The 17,808-nt window shown below is 45.3% G+C and overlaps 1 protein-coding gene across 2 annotated transcripts in view; it reads right to left on the reverse strand.

Moving 5' to 3' along the window:
* LOC120957509 (uncharacterized) overlaps positions 1-15,807 on the reverse strand; it is a 38,622-nt gene extending 22,815 nt beyond the window's left edge. For both annotated transcript variants that reach the window (XM_040379752.2, XM_040379751.2), the window contains exon 1: positions 15,652-15,807. In XM_040379752.2, the coding sequence (XP_040235686.2) occupies positions 15,652-15,712 (61 nt within the window). In that variant the 5' untranslated portion in view covers positions 15,713-15,807. The remainder of the gene's footprint in view (positions 1-15,651) is intronic.
* Between the last annotated feature and the right edge of the window lie 2,001 nt (positions 15,808-17,808).

Below are 17,808 nucleotides of genomic sequence, written 5' to 3' on the forward strand. Positions count from 1 at the left end.
TCCGAAATAGATTGTGTTCTTTGCGGTGGTTCTGGCTGATGGTGCTGTGTTGTATATAACACAAGCGTACGAAGGACACCCACCGTTTTCGTTTCGTTGCGGCAGTAATTGCTATCGCTTTGGCCGCAGGAGAACGTCCCCCTCCCCCGGGCACGGTGTGTGCTTTAGTGGAAGCGGTATGGAAGTTTCGGAAAAGTTTGACAGCAGTCCGCGCTTGAGGCAGTCAGTCTTGAAGTAATCCTCACCGTAACTCCCTCTCCTGAGGGGAGAGTGGGTAGCATCTGCTGCGAGTGTGCGCAAGGGAATTCCGGCAGCGTTTTGTTTGAAGTCCTGAAACTAATTTGCCATCACTCGCCATCACTCACTCGTCCTCGTTCCGGTTTGGAGTGTGAAGCTTGTCGCGGAATTGTTCGATCTCAGCACAAAACGGGACCCACAGGACCCTTAACCAATGGGGACAAAGCACAAACCATGCGCCATGCGACGGATGACTATTTACTTAACGTTCGAGATTTTTCCCTACCTCCGGGTGGGAGGACAATCGCAAACGCACCCAAAACCCACCACCGACAACAGCCACAACAGCGCGCGAGGAGCAACGACGGCGATGGACCGTTGTCGTGTTTATTCCTCCAATCAATTCACCAGTTTGATTGCGAAAAGGAAATAAACAGAGCAAACATCGCAGCATCTGTGGCTGACGATGGATGATGCTTCTTCCTGTCCTGGCTGCTCTTTGTGTCTGTGTGTGTGTTTGTGTGAAGAATGCGTCCTTTCTGCTTGGTTGTCAGTTTTTTTGTTGCTATCTTCCCAACTTCTCCTCACCTTCCCCTGAAGGGTGGTGTAAAAACTTGCTATCTACGCTGCCTTCCCATGACACTGCTGACGAAACACTTCGCCATCGACAGTAAGGAGCTGCTCGTTAATGTCGCACAGGAACTAACGAACCGTCCCTACCGTACCTTAGCAGCGCAGTTCGGCATCGGCTTCTCCATCCTCCCAACTGCACACAATGAACACAATGATGGGCAAGTGCCCGGGGTTTTTGTTTGTTTATGGTGTTCAGATGTTTCGCGCAGAGAAGCGTTTCTTTATATCGCTTCGAAAGCGGGGCAAACTGTCGGTTTGATCGTCTTGATTGTCACTAGTGGAGGTTTATGTGTGCCCTTGCTTTTGTGACAAAGTAAAAAGCGCTTACAAGGGATGAAATTGTTTGTGTGAAAAGAGAGAGAAAGAAGAAAACAAAAGCAGCACTCTTAGAGTGGCGAAAAACATCAAAGGTAATCAATGGTTTTTGTGGGGAAAGGTAATGATTTGATTAGTACTTTCGAGGAATGTTTTGTTTCGCCGGATAGCATAACTTCAGGCGTTTATCTTCAGTGGTAGCTACCGTTTTGAAGAATTTCGCTTCCATTTGACCATGTCTAATTCCGCTGTTGCCCTCAGCAGCTGATTTTATTAGCTTGAGCACACAGATAAAACTCAACAGTCATCCCCGGCAAAGCTAATCCTAGGATCTCGTAATCCATGGTTTGATGGCACAGTCCCACAGTTTTCCGATTAACTGAACCCACTGCCATCGATTCGTCACGCTCAATGGTTCCCGGTCTCCCGGTCAAATTGGTTCCGAATTAAATCATCCTACTCGAGACAATCGCTTCATTCCAAAACTGCCCGTAGGCCTTCTGTGTTTCCCCGTTCATCCCAGCAGTCGGACAGTTGGGTGATCGAATTCCTTACCTCGTGAAAAAACTGTACCAACTGTCAAGTGGTAAACCAACAAAAACCCGACCATCGTCGGCTGGCGAGAACAATCATTTGACACTCATTAACCCACTCCTCGGGCGCCACAGCAGCACAGGGTCGTCTCACTGGACGCCGTTTTCGCTCATGAGGCTGCGCCTCGTACATTCTAAATCCAAACCACATGAGCTCATTTGCAGCCGAGCGCCGGTGGCTACGGGATGGAAATTCAATCCCATTTTGAAGCACGGAGTCCACGGAAATACGATCAAGTCCCTATTGTGTGTGTGTGTGTATGTTTCAGGTTGAAATCGATTCCCGACGGGCCGGTCCCCAGACGTGGTAGAATGAATGTCACATTTAAGCTTCCGCTTTTCCAACGTTCGTGCTCGATAATAGGCCCACCGTCTGACGTGTGGACGCTTTGCGGAAACAATCACAGGAACCTATAAATTAATTCTGATGCATGAACTCTCGGAGGCAATTCTACGGCACAGGCGAATACATTACCGTAGGTCGTAGGTACGACGAAAAGAAGCCCTCGTTTTGGACGACCGATATCGCATTCTAATCCGACATGGTTGATATCGCTAATAATTATTACTTCCACAACATGAAACACCCATGTTTATGGTGGGCAGGGGTGGAAAGCCCCTTTCCTAATCTAGCGTAAAAATCAATCATCTAAATGTGCTAATCCTCGGTTGTATATGAGCCCGACAAAACGTCCCCTTCTTCCTGAAAGCAGTAACCCACCAACCAAAGAAAAACAGAAACTTTTGCTCACCGAGCACCGAAAGCCCTGTTCCATCACACCATCACGACAAAGCGAAACTTCTCTTCCTTGGTTTTCTCTATCCCAACTTCCCAACAGGTCCCTAAACTGACCTGAATCTTGTAGCCGGCGCACCACAACGGTTCAACCAGTGTCCCGCCGCCGCTTAGCCGGCGGGTCTTTGGAGAATTCTCTGCCGATTTGTCCGTCGATAGCGAACCTTCTGCTATCGGGAAGGGGGGCCTATGGGGATAGAATACACTCGGCAGACGACCACGGCTGGGTGGGATTTCGATTTAGTCGTCAAATATCCTCAAGGTATTTGTTTAAATCCTTTTGCTGTCTCACCGGCCGGTCGGGCAACTAAACCTCGGGTAGACAATGGGAAAATCTTCCTACCCCCAGAGGCGCAAACCGTTTAGTATCTCAGTCGAGTAGTATCGCTTTTCCAGGAAGAGGGATCCATCCTGAGATTGCTTTCCGTGCAAAGCCATGTTTGCAACACTTTCCGATACGCAAGGGCACTGGAGCTGTGGAGTGGTGGGCCATATTTTTCATAAATACTAAATGCGCGCTCTACGTTAAACCACCTCGGCCTAGCCGGGCATCCGGCATCGGCCACCGTTTATTATCGGTCAATTCAGGCTGCCAGCATCAGTATCAGTACGCTCCAGCTCGCTCAATGCTTGCATGATCCGGTGCGGTAGAGACTGTAATTATTCCATCTAAAACATGCCCTCTGGGTGGTGTTGTTTTTTGCTGTTGCTGCTGCTGCTATCACGTTATGCTGTTCCGGTACCGGCCAATGAAATAGATTGGATGGCTGGGCGAACGAGACGCAACCACCGACACGTAATCAGAATCAGAGGCTTTGAAGACGGCCAGAAGCCCAATTGCCCTCGGGGAATTGCCGAAGTTCATTCATCTCGCCTGTCTGGGGCGTCTATTGAAAGGGATGGTATGAGTTGCGAGAGCGCCTGAGTGGCTATATCAGGTCTATTCTAGCGAAGCAATCATATCTAGGAAGTTATCTTTCTCTTCTTAAACTGTCATTTCAATCGAAAAAAAACGTCGCTTTTCGCGTAAAACGATATCTAATGCATTTAAATCACTCTTTCAGTCTACATTTACAAAAAAGATTCCGAAGACAGGCATTATTGAGCCTCTGCTGAACTGAAACATTTCCAAGATATCATGGACAGATAAGAAGGCTCGAATTTTTTCGCGGATTAAGCATGTTGATAAACGCTTTTCGCGTTGTTTATCTTCAACATTTATCCGTCGGTCGATTCTTTGATCTTGTTGCAAGAAGAAGAGAGTGCAAAAAAGGCCATCAGAGGCTGAGGCAGTGTTACAAGAGCGTGTTTTTTTATGTGGAAGGTGATAAAAACATAAACCAAAGCAATCCCGTATTATTTAAGCGCTTTTTTTTTCTTCGCTATTCTCTTTCGTTTGACACGATTTCATTTCGTTTGTTTCATGAGCGGCGCGCTTCCAGAAGAGAAAATAAAAACCTTTGGACACAAGATACATTAAACGCCGTTGGACTAAGCCCCTGTTTTATAGCCTCTTGCGAAACAGCTCCAAAACCGCTTCTTTTTTTAGAGGGGGAAGGCGTTTCCTTACACCATCACCAGACGCGATCGGAAAATGACTCACGCGAGCGACAAAAAAAATGGAGGAAAAACACAACCACCCACCCAGGAAACCGATACCGATAAACGAAAGCGATGAACGGCGATGAGGAGCCAAGCCAACTGCAACCGGCAACGATACGAATCTGAAGCATTACTCTGGCCCCATTTACTTCCGCCGTTGGGGCCATGAGTTTGTTTCTTCGTAGTCTTCCCTCCCCAAGAGACTTTCTCGTGGCAAAACAGAAGAACAGGCAGAGCGAGAAAAAAAAAACCCAAACCCAATCTTTCTCAGCTTTCGGCCCCAGCAATGAGTCTTGCTGCAGACAACGAAAAGCGTACGCTTTTCTTACGGAGGGGAGCAAGGCCACGCAATTCGGAAATGTTTTAGGCCGCCTTTTTCATTCGATTATCCTCACACTTTTGTTCCCTCGTGGATTCTTGGTTTGGTGTGCTTCCCTTTTGGGCTGTTGTGCGAAATGTCACCCCGCACTTATTTCTTATTTGCGAAGCCGACAACCCCACCGCCACGTGCACGTCCACGAGGACCGAACAGCAAAGGGAGTAAGTAAGCGGCTCAGCATAATAAAAGTAGACAAAGCACGAAGGAGATGCTCTTTTTTTTGCTGGATAAATGAAGCGATTTGAATTTATTCATTTTTAGATTATGCCTCGAGTTTGGTACACATTCGGCAAACCTCCCCATTGCTCGGTGGAAGTCTTATCGATCGTGGCGCTTGCCATGTTTGCCATCATCAGTATTCTACAGACGTGGATGGGGTGGAGTGTGTTGGGCGCTCACCGGGACGCTCTGATGGAATGTTATTGCTTCCTTTTGTTTCCTTGCTTTGTGTTCCCCGTTTTGGCCACCGCTCGGGAGCGATGGTTTCATGTGGAGATGAAAATTTATTTCACCCCAGCCAGTCTCAGAGGTTTTTGCACGCGTGCATGCTGCTGCTGCTGCTGCTGCTGCTTTTTGGATACTTTCTGGCAGATGATTGCAATCGATAGTAAGGCCAAGGGACTTTCTTTGTCGACTTTCGTAAAAGCGGTCGGGTCTGTTTAATTTTCTCCAGGACGCGTCCTGCTTTAAACCGTGAAACGTATTCATTGTGCTGATGGCAAAAGCGATCGCTTTGCAGCACATCTCCCGGCAACTTAAATCCAAAGGAAATGGAGGGTGGTTTTATTAAATTACCTCACCCGGGATAAAGTGAGCTGAAATACTCTTTTGGAAATGAAAATGTTCTAAAATGAGAGGGTTTTTTTTCTATTTAACTATAAATTTCCTGTGACTTTGGCTTTGTACTTTGGATTTTGATCAGGGCAGGTTGGACTGAGCTAATATTTCACCTTCTCGCGAGCCAAACTATCAACTTCTAAGCGAAGCTTCTGCACAATTACCGTTCGTTACGGTGCCGTAATCGTTTCGCAGCAAACAGCGGTAACAGCGCGGCCAATCGCTCTCGTTACGCGTTGGCCTTGGCCGCTGTCAACGTGCACTTGCTGAGCGTCGTCGTCTTACAACCCTACTAACGAGAAACCGCACCCACCGGGCGGGCAAAAGGCAAGAGCGGGCGCAATATCTTTGCGTCGATGATGAAGGAATTTTTTAAATTTTCTACAACCCGCCTCACTACCCGTTCCCACAGCAGTGTCTGGCACGCAAAACCTGCAGCTCGGCCGTGTCTTGCAAGCGATCCGCCCTACAGGATGCTCGTAAAAAAGCGGGCGTAGCGGCCCTTCGAAACGGGCGATAGCGCGCCAACATTAAGCCACTGGAGTGGCATGTGTTTGTGTGTTTGTGTACATCTCTCCCCCTTTCCCCTGGCTGCTTGACAGGGCGCAAACGAGCACGCTCACATTCATACTAATGACGCCATAAATCAACCTGCGTCTGGTTGAGGATGTAATTTAGATAACTCCAGGCTCGTGTCCTTCGTGTGTCTTTTTTTTTTTGCTTCGCCTTTTGCTCCTTCAGTTAGCTGCACTTCTCCTGGGAGTGTTTGTGACTCAGCGTTGGAGGCTTTATGGTCTGTTTTTCTTATCCACCCACAGTGCCCTAGTTAGTTGTGGGGGGGGGGGGGGGGGGGGTGGTAAACGAGGTCCAACTCACACACACACACAAAAACGTCACACAGTAAACCATCCAGAGGAACACGGTTTTTTTCTGTGCTGAGAAGCCAATTCTGTACCCGGAACAAATGTACGTGAGCAGAAGAATCTGTCATAGGATGAAAAATTTGCCCGATAACACCGCCTTAAGGTTCATTGCACGTGCGACGCTTAAACGGGGAGCTGCCCAAAAACAAACGCTTCCGACCGATAAGACCATTATGCTTCAAACGAGTAACAATCGTTTAATTTCATTTCATTGTGTGTTTTAGCATAAAATCCTTTTTGGGGGTTTGGTATGGGTTTTTTGCACTTTGTTTTTAGATAATAAGAATTTTGTCCTATTAAAAATCAGAGTTTAGTAGCTCCACAACTGATGTTGTCCTCTTATTGTTTCAGTTTGCAAGAATGGATTGCAAATTCGTCGTATTTGAAAGACAACCTTATAAACACAATATCTTTGCAATGATTATTGCTTTTAAAAAGCATTTGAATTTGAATGATCCTAGTAAATGTTCCTCTTTTGGATTCCTTGGTTCAGTTAAATTGGTCGCTTCTATCCTCTGTACATTCTTGAAAGAGACAGGATCGAAGGATTCGTGGAACATTCTTTATGGGAGATCTATTCAAAGGAACGGTTTTGTCTCCAATCATGTTCCTGTTGGATTCAGCAAAATCCTTGTTATTCAGCATAATCCTGAATCGAATAACTAATCGAACAAAGACATTGAGACATTCGTGGTACTCGAGTGTTTCCATTCGATAAAAGCGTATTAAACATTCCAGTTATAAGGCTACACCATCTAAAACATCCGAAAGTGTCATCCGAGCACTTAACGTCAATGTTTCATGAATACATAAAATCAAACAATTACTTTCCCTTACTATATTGCACTCAACAAAAGATATATTAAGTACCGCTCGCTAAAGTACCAACACCCAATGTACTTACAACGCGCATTAGCAATCGATAACGAGATCGTTCGCATCGAGCCCAATAAAACCAGGGAGTGCCCTAGCAGGCACCCGGATTTAAACTATGACATTATCAAATTATTGTCCAGGCAGTTTCCTCTTTTTAGCAAACGGTAAGGGGAAGGGAAGGTACACGTCGGCAGCAATAAATAACGCACCCCATGCTGGCACAGCTCGGGAGACTCGGGGGACAAGCAGCCCTCATAATCCCTGTGCGCAAATCCGGGCACCGTTTTAATTCGAAATTGAATGTGCGACACGCATTAACAAATGCTTTGCCGAAGTGGTAAGTGAGAAAGAGGGGATTTTACATGAGCCCGGTAGAACATGTTTTATTCTCTTGTTTAATGTATCGGGCGCAGGATTAGCAAAAAAGGGGTCCTCACTGGGAGGGATTGCACCCGGTGTTGAATCCGGGGCAATGTCACCGAGCATCCCTTGTAGAGCCTAACCATTAGCGCTAGGAGAAAGAGAGATAGAATTTAGATGAGTTCAGAAGAGAGATAATTCTTTCCAGTAGATTTAATTGATATCGGTTCCGAGCGATACATAATTCCCATCCGGCAGCGCAGATAGCAATAATCGTTCATCTAGCACGGCTTAGTGGTTTCTTGTTGCGAAGCGTCGCTGCCTTCCGGGGGACATCTTTTTACTTTTGCGATGCATTTTCTGTTGCACCCCGTGGCCACTTCCCAGAGGAACTAGGTGAAAGGAACCAAAAAAAAAAAGAAGGAATGAAAAAAGGAGGGTTTAACGCACAATTGAACCTTTCACACATGCACCTTCAGCATCCGATTCCGAAACCGGTTGTAGAATATCCTGCGGCTTAATTGTGTTCACCCCACTTCAGATATTGTCCTCGATACACGACAATTGCACATAAACACACTCAAACGACCTTCTACTGCAGCGACGCATGTCACAAAACAGAGGACAGAGAACAGCGCAGGGGCAGAACAGCGCAAAGGTAGCGCAAAGGCTCGGGCTGTCGGCAGGGTAACAACGTATTATATTGCCAACGTCATCACCATCAAGCATGATTGTTGGGTGCGATTTCGGTTCCCAAAAGCCTGCCACTGCAAAGGTAACATGTTTGACAACAATGGGTGAATATGTGTCACAACATTAGGCGGGGGCATTGCTTTTGATACGGGAATGGTAAGTAATGGGCATGCAGCGAGAGCTAGAGAGACAAGGGTTAGAGCCTGTGAAAATTGTGAACAACTGCCGGCAGCCGGAAGTCACGCGGTTCTTTTTTTCGATCTACTGCTGATGCTACCTGCTGATTTGTAATGACGATTGCTGTCAGGGTTTGGGGTTGAGCTTCGTGTGGAGAACACTGTTACAGAGCGAGTAAGGGAGAGCTCATGTACGAAATTAATCACATGTAAGCTGGGACGGTGTAGTTTCCATCAATTACTAGAACTTGTTAGGATAATGCAAAGGTATTATTGATGTTGAAGTTTTAATGCTTCAGATCAGAGGGTTTGATATCGAACAAATGTTCTTGTTTAGGCATCAGTTAAAGGATGCCTGGTGTAATCCAGGCTCCTCTACATCACTGAGCATCTTATTTGTTTGTAAGTTCTACTGAAACAGTCATTGAAGTCTTCAGTTAAAACTCTAATTGTAATATCTGCAATCAATACCATTTTTATGAATATTTTTGTCCCTTAAATCTCATCAAGTTCTTCAATATTTCATTTTTTGGGTGGATAACTTAAGGTTTAAGATGCATTCTTCAAAATATAACAAAATGTGTATTCCACAGGTTTTCTTCTTTTGGTTAAATGTAGTGTAGCATTAAACATCAATTCAAATGTAAGTTAAAACAAACAAAACAGTAATTGAAACCAACTAGTAGTTAAGGTCGTCAGGAATGTACAACAGTCTGTTTTACAGAACAGGCAGCAATGATGGCAAGCACAGTGGGAAACATGATATTAACGAGCAATTCCAGCTTCTGCAAGACATGATCCATCTACCTTTCTTCAACCAAATCGAGCTAATATTGATCATTGTAAATAATGCATCACTTAGCCACGTATTGCGCACGTTTTGTTTATCAAAACAATCAGATCATCTTAACCAAACAAATCCAACACAGCACAGCCAGCTGGAGTGGTGGACGATTATTGCGCCCTGCTACGTCCGTATCGTTCCAATACAAATCCCCTTATCGCCGAACCGCGGAAGATCATTGCACGCCAAGCCACCGGGCGCCGTTCGTCAGCAAACGCCATCAGTCGCGTGCCGTGTTTGTTTGCGCTAAAGATAATCATAAATCAGCGTATCATTAAACAACACACCGACACGACAAGATCGGTGGATGAAATGATCTCTTACTCGTGTCCTTCAGCATTCAGCTTTACTCCCCGTCGTCGGAAGCTGAGCTCTCTCTCTTTCTCTCTCTCTCTCTCTCTCTCTCTTTCTCTCTCTCTCTCTCTTTCTCTCTCTCTCTCACCAGACGGTTCGTAGCAATGTTTGCCGTATCGTCGTCAATACTTTTTATCCATCATCCTTTTTGACGGTTGGAGTTTTCCCTTCTTGTCTGTCTCTTGTGGCTGCTGGCGTGGGATGAATGGTTGGAATCGATGGATTAGCGGCACAGCTATCATCCACCGAGAACATGACGCTTTATGTGTGGGTGTGTGTGTGTGCATGTGTGGCATTCAAATTATTGCGAGACAAAACGGCCAAGATGTGCGATAAATCGGGTGGAAGCAAAAGGTCCCCCGAGGACCCGAGCGCACGGCAAGCAGCAACGTACGCGAAAGAAGGGAGAGCAAACCAGGGGCTCACAACATACCGTGACTAACCCTCGTCACATTTCATTAAGTACCGACACGTGTTGGTTTGGTCGCTCCGAGCCCGGCGGCCCGGGATGGTGCGTCGGGCAAACTAATCGTGTCCTGAATATTTATTGCCATTTTCCTTTCTTCAGGACGAGCGCGGGTTTTGGTCTCGAATGCTGTGGGTTTTCCCGCTCGCCACCGTTCGAAAAATTAAGCCCCTGCGGCGACCCTTTTCCGCGCGCGTTTCCTCCCTTCGTACCAAAATCGTTTTGGACGGTTATGATGCGTTGAAGTTTATTAGAGAGAAAGTTTGCTTCTCTCCCATTCTTCTCGCTCGGTGTGTACGTTTTGGGTGCACAACCGCACAAATTTATCGTTAACCGTTTTCCCTCGTACCGAGGACGCATTTTTCACTATGTGCAGGGAGAAACAAAGGAAGAGCAAGGGAAGGCAAACGGAAAATGTAACAAAAACCAATGGAAAACCAATTTCAGCTGAAGCAGATACAAATACGCCAGAGATGTCGTGGTTGACGTCGAAAGTGTACGCGTGTGTGTGTGTATGTGTCCAAGCTGTGGCTCACCCCAGGAAAATGGTCCGAATCGAATTGTAAGCAGTTTATTGGCCCCACAATGGCCGTTTGGTTTCGGGGTTTGTTTTTGTCGGGGGAAGCGACCGTCGAGCATTAAACAACTGTCGACATTCGAGTGGAATGCGTTGCGTATGATTCCTTCAGTTTCTCATTTTTATTTCCTTCCATCCGTGTTGGTTTTTGTAGTTCTGGATATCTTGTTAACAACATCTTTAACTACGCTTTGAAGGCAAAATACTGTTCAAGAACGGTTGTTGTTTGTTTGTTCCCCTTCTTCGATGTTTAGCGCTAACACCGGCACCGGATGTTTGTATGTTTGAGCCCAAAGCATTTGAAGCGAATTATTATGCGCGCTTCCGGTGCTTTAATGTTGCCTGCTCGGTGGCGCTATCCGCGACCGAACAGGAGAGATGAATGCTGCCTACGTGGTATCTTTTTTGTTTGGATCAACGCGAGAAGAATCCTTTCCGAACCACCACCAGAACTGAGTACACGTGGTGATCTGCACGTGAGTCAGAAAGCAAAACAATACCTACTTTCGTGATTCTTTTATCCGTGAACCTCGCAGGCATGCTGAAATGGTCGTAATTTATCGTGCATAACGGCATCAACAACAAAAAAAGAGGGCTCAAAAAAAGTAAAACAAAACGCGCCGAACAAAGTGGAAAAAATGAGCGCATAACGGAGATTTATGTTTCGGGCTGTGCGTGTATGTATGGAGCATGGTTGGTGTTCATTTTTGCGACTACTTTGTTTTCAGCCCGAAACGAGAGCTGATTCCTTCGCCTGGTTAGCCTTTCCTTGGTGTATCTTTTCCTGCTCAAAGTGGGAAAAAGGTTTTATTGTTGTGCTCTGTTGTTTCTCCTCTTCCCGTTTACTGTTGGGCAGGTTGCTCGGTAGGAAGATTTTGATTTCCGGCAAAACAAACCGCTTCCCTTCCCGGTTTTACGCTCCATCATCATCAGGGATAATCTATTCGCCGACTCGCGCGTCCCGTAATTCGTCATTTTTTGGTCTTCCGTGCTGCTGGGAGCATGGAAAGGCTTTGCGTTTCCTCGCCTTTTTTTGTTAAAGGGGGAAACATCTTCGCTCGACGTCTTTTATCGACGCAATAAAAACCAAAAGAAGCCCTCTCGGTCCGTCTATACATCCTGGAAATGATGCACAGTGTGCTGTTACATTATGTATAGTTGAGTACTTGAGTGCAGAGATTCGAGCTTTTTTGTGGTGGAGACTACTACATTCTTTGTTACATCATTACTTATAGCCGTCTGTAAACGAACTTGATGAGATGTTTTAATATTAATATGAATGTGTGTTATTATTTGTGTAACTCTCCGTCACCGTATTTGTCACACATTCACGTGCTTTCTTCATTTTGCAAGCGCCACTCCTTCCACTCCCCTAATACTTTACAAACAGCTACAAACACTCGCTTCTTTGCGAACAAAGTTGCTGGAGTTCACGCTGTTTTCAGACCTTCTTGCTTTGTACTTTTGCACACCTTGCCTGGTGACTGTGTGTCACCACACACACATACACACAGGGTTAATTAATATGAATCTCTACGCTACACCACACTCTGCCGGCTGGTGTAATGGGTTTAAGAGCTTTCGAGCTCGGCGCTGCCTCCCCCGACGGCTGCCAGCTTATTTTTTCTCCACCATCCCCAGCCACTTGTTACGCAGCTTTCTAGCAGACGAATAATAAATCCAGCACACGACACGACGCTGCGAGGAAAAGACGCGGCGTAGTAAGTTGAAAACTCTACACCGGCGAAACGTAACTGTCGGCTTACGGGCTTGAGGTTCAAAAGTGTAACCACAATCATCAGGGAGCGCGAGCGACGGTTGAAGAGGCTGCTTGCAATGCCCGGGTACGGCCTACACCGTTGTGCAAGTGGCACTTACGTAGCCGGTGAAAAACGAATTGAAGTGTCAGGAGACGTTTGCCGGCAGCGCAACTGACGGCAGGATGACTACTCAGCTGATGTTAATTACAGAGCGAATGGGGTTGATGTACGTGTAAATAAGGCTGCAAATAGGCTGGGATTGTTTCGTTGTGGATGGTTGGATGAGAGGACAATTTTATGTTAATTGAAGAGTAAGTTTGCGAAAAGTCCATATTTCCTTAGATAATTTGATAGTCTCATCATTTGATTGTTAATGACATCAAATTTAATTATCATTATTTATTTAAAATAACATTTCAGATTTAGGTTATATAATTAAACGTCTCAGCTATGGCTGTCAGGTGAACTGATATAATTTATGGTTTATGGTACATCATTTAACCGACAAATATACAATTGGACAAGCATCAACAATTCCTAGAAGAGACAAACATTGCTTAGCGCCTGAAGGTATGCAATGCAAGGTTTTATAATATGTTTTCTAGTTTAATAATTATTTTGACTAAGTTTGGTAGTTCTAGCCTTTTTTACACATGTCCTGAGTAATTTTTACACTTTCATTGAAACAGGTTTCCAAATGCAAACCGTAAAATAATTGCTCCCATGTTTTACAATCTCTTTATTGAATGAGATAAAAACACACTACAGAAAAAAACTTATTTGTTTTTCATCTGCTACTGTACATAAACCCTTTGGAAGGAGGGCAATTAAAAAAAAACCTCAAGCCTTGTTCAAACCTTATCCCTCGCCGTGCCGCTCCTAAATCCCGCCACAACATGACCGGAACACATGCAACTAACATTGTCAGTTCAATTAATCAGGCCTAATGAAAAGAGATGCACGTTCCATTGAGCTCCAACAGAAGACACACACAAAAAAAAATAACCTGATCATTCATTCTGAAGCTTGTTCCTGATTTTTTTACATCCAGCCTATTCTCTTTTTTTCACTCTATTTTCCCCGTCAAGTACACTGATCTGTATGTGTGTGTCCTGAGTTTGGTCGGGCCTAGGCCTTTTCTCTGTGTGGCGCTGCAAACATCAATTACGCGTGTAAAGCACGTGATCACGGGCCGTGCGAACGCTCGTTCGGCAAAAAGGCTCACAACCCTATCGGGTTTCCGGTACGGTCAACGGGTTTCCCTTACTTGTCGAACCTGCACAGCCCCCGTTCGGACGAGTGCAAACGAATGTGTACCTAAACGGAAGGCTCCCGAGGGGAGGGGAGAAGCATTCCTATCGATGGTGAACGCCAGCAAACAGCAGCCGCCATTCGATATGTTTCAGTTTCGCCGTCACAGTTTTCCAACTGCGTAGTGCAGCGGAGTGATTGGAGGCGTTCGATGCTCCGGGGAAGTAAGGAATACATGTTTGGCGATCGACTCGACCCGCCACTATCACGGGGCGTTTGGAGAATCACAGCAAATCGCACCGTTGGAGTGTTTCAGCGATTCCAGCGTGAGCATGGGAAAGCGATGTCGGCCGATGGAACGTCGGTTTACAAATATAAGGCCCGGTATCGAAAATGCGATTTGATTCCGAAACGGATCGCTTGGAATGATGTTTTTAGGGTGTGCATTGAAGTGTGAATATTTCGTGTGTTATTAGTTTCTGTGCAATATTACTGTTGATTCCTGTATGAAGCTGATATTCCAGGGAAAGAGTAAAATTACATACTGGTTTTGCTATTTTTCTCGACCATTACTCTACCAAATATTCCTCATACATTTAAAGCATTACAGAAACAAGTTAGAAACTACTTTTGCATGCCTATAGTTCCAACAAACTACACCACAAGCGAGCGATGTGAGATGGAAATCCAAACAACCAACAATCTAACACCTCTCGCCCTTCCAATGCACCTTCTAGAACACTCCAAACGACTGCTCGTACAGCGAGAATGCATGCACATCATCATTATTTTCATCGCCTCACATCTCCATGAGCCCCTGAGCATCCCCTTTTTCCCACAAGGGACGTTCCACACGGTATGCCATCCATCCATCCGTCCTGGTCTCGGTTCCGGATAGTCAAATTGTTGCTGCCACCGTCCTGGGCAGACGAGCACATGTGTCTGCAGAATGGTGTACACGAGTACGTTGCTGCCTTCCTGGGGGACCGACTGACTCCGTGCCCGTGCTTTGGTACGCTTTGGCAAAGCTGTTGCGCTTTGTGCCGTTCCACAGGGAATGTAGGAAAAACAAAAACAAAAAAAAACACACACACAAGAAGGGAAACGCATCATACACGCCTGAATGATCGAATCAATTTGTGCTGTGCAAATTGTACTGCAATCTGATGCGCTGGTGCAGTTAAGCAGATAAGAAGGATGGTTAGCGGTGGGTGAGGGTGGGTGAAAATGAAACGCATCATTTTCTGACTGCAGGGAAGGCACTGGTTGTTAGAGGGAAGCGAATTGTGCTTTGTGGCATAAAAATCAACCATAATTACAACGCACTGAGGTGTAAATGATTTATGTGGTAGTGCGTTGATGTTGAAAGTTTTCCATTATCTTGCTTCTCTTTTTCCGCTCGTAAACTAAAACGAAAGGGGCACGTGGTACATTTGTTGGCCTGAAAATACAGCAACAGAACGAAAGGATACCCGTTGACTCGTAAGAAATGAAGGCACAAAACTGCTAAAAAATTCATAACATTTGCAGCAAAACTTTCTCAGATTTTAGTGATTATGAGCTCCAACACCGGCGCTACTTTACATCTTAACGCTGACCCACTTTCTGGTGTTTCCAAGAAAAGGGATTCCTTCGGTCACTACTTTCTCAGCTTCAAGCGCTAAAAGCGGGACGCAAAGGTAATGGCGGGAGCGGCAGCGGAAAATGGAGCCTGATGGAATTAATTCATTATCAAAAGTGGAGTGAAGCGAAAAAGCATCCAAATGCAAATGTTTGCCCGAGGTTTCGACCCGACCCAAGCCAACCCTGCGTGATGATTAGGGAGCGTTTTAACAATTCAGAAGAGAACAGAAGAGGAACGGAGAGGATTTACTAATGTTGAGTAACAGAAATGATTTACATTGAAGTTGTCTGTTTCCAAGAAAATGGGCGATTTTTTTTTTAAATTTATAAGCAAACTATCAAGCAGTCATACTTACATTGTAAAAGAAGATACGAAAGAAACATAATCCAAACGTGTCGGTCAATCGTTGCTATCATGACGTCATGGGCCCTGCTTTATCCCTCGTGTTGGTTTTCCATTCGTGGCGGAATGTTTTTAATCACTAGCAAAGCAGAGGGGGGGGGGGGGATGAAAACACTCTTCACTTTTCTTCACTCGAGCGCCTTATCATCGTTAAAGGTGCACTTTATTTATTTATTTTTTAATATAAGTTGCTGCTTTTCCCTTCAAACACGGAACACACTCTTTCACCCAGAGTACATTTAGGATACAGGTTTGCAGCACTGCTTTTCTTCTTTCTTTTTTTTAAATAAATTTTTTTTGCTCCATCTGATGCTTCATTTGCATGATTTTCTACACAAAACTTATAGAAAAAAAAGAGAACAGGACTTTTAATGTTACTCTACCAAGAAATCAACAAGAAAATAGTGGAGAAGATAAGTCTAATGGGCACTAATTAAGTTTGCACTGATAAACAACGCACAAAGATACACAGTAAACAAGTTCATTAGAATAGATAGAGGACGGGGAAAGAATGAGAACGAAAACAATAAGAAACATAAAAACAAAAATCTTCCGCCTCGAGCCGAGCGAAAAACAAGGAAACTATTCACAGCACGTCCAGTTTTGCGCAGCACGTTGTATCTTTCTCCCCAGAAAATTCAATCTCCCTTTTCCAGTAGCTTTTTTCTGTAAAAGAAAATGAGAGAAAGAGAAGGGGGAAACATTGTTAAATTGCATCCATTATAATTATTACCTTTTGTTTTATTATTTAAAGTAATGCAGGAAAAAAACGGAAAAGGTTCTACCAATGCATTCGAAAGGAGACTGTGGAAAAGCGGGGGAAAATCATTCCTAATCTAACTCCAAGCCACCGTAACAACCCGCTCACAGGTGCTGCTTTGCATCTTGCTTTTGCTCCCGTGAAACTCCACCAACTCATCGGAAATGCAAATTTTCTGTTTCCATCCATCGTACGAACAAAAAAAAAAAAAAGAATGGCTACGCAATCGCTATTCAAAGAACATAGAAGCTTCGAAAAAAAGGAAAAAACCTACAGATCTTACAACACGCAACACTCTTCCGACCGACACTTACTGGGTAGAGAGCGAGGCTAAAAAAAAGCGTGGTATTTCCAGAATTTCGGCTCTCTATAATTTAATGTATTCGGTAATTATGCCTTAAAGAACGAGCGAACATAAATACAACCCCTCCCCACCCCCCCCCACCCCCCTCCCTACACTGATCTGACGCTCAACCCCGGGGCTCGTTTCAATTCCGTCAGCCGCAGGGCGATGTTGTTGTAAGCGTGACGGCTTCCTCTGTGTCTGTGTGGGTATGTTTGGTTTCCAAAAACCTAGGGACCGATTTTGGGAAAGCCACGCTGCCCCCACCACCCTAACCCGGAGGCAGCTCGGCAATGGAACGAAAATGGAACGAAAGCACTCGACCCAAATCTTAAAGCCTCATTATAATTTTCCACCGGAGCTTCCACCGGTTCCCTCCACGGCTCCCCCGAGCCCGGTGAAAACTAATGGAAATAATTTAATTTTCTACATCAGGCAGGCCCCGTGCGTCAGGACATGGGGAAGTGTCGCGGGGAGGGCCCATTTTCGGAAGCGGCATCGGGCCGCGCGCTCTGCCAATGTTAATGGAGCCGCCCGGTAGCTTGTGGCGGAACGACCACGGTTTGAAGGATGTGTACGGAGCGCGATGTGGCTTTTGAAGGGTCGATGAAACATCGAAAGCCATTGTAGATCGAGCTGCAAACGAGGCTACAGTCGCCTTAAAGCGGAACTATGGAAATATGCAACGATCAGAGTGAGTGTTGGTACGAGAAGTTAAAACAGAAAATTGATTGTGCTACTGAAACGATCGAAAGAAAACGGGCTTGAAGGTTAATAAGCGCTTAATTAAACGTTATTAATAGCCAAAAGACAAAAAAAAATAAACCTCATACACAACAAATATCTGGGTTAGTTCGAACGGTTCACAAATTGACACAGATTAACCGTAATCATTCAATGGGGAAACTTTTCCCCATAAAGCACCGCGCAAGAAAGCAGAGCAGAACGGCAGAATGCTTCAACGCCGGCACAATGCACGTCCCACGGAAGCACGGCATGCTGAGAAT

The sequence above is a fragment of the Anopheles coluzzii genome, chromosome 3, assembly GCF_943734685.1.
Source record: "Anopheles coluzzii chromosome 3, AcolN3, whole genome shotgun sequence".
NCBI classification, from domain to species: domain Eukaryota; kingdom Metazoa; phylum Arthropoda; class Insecta; order Diptera; family Culicidae; genus Anopheles; species Anopheles coluzzii.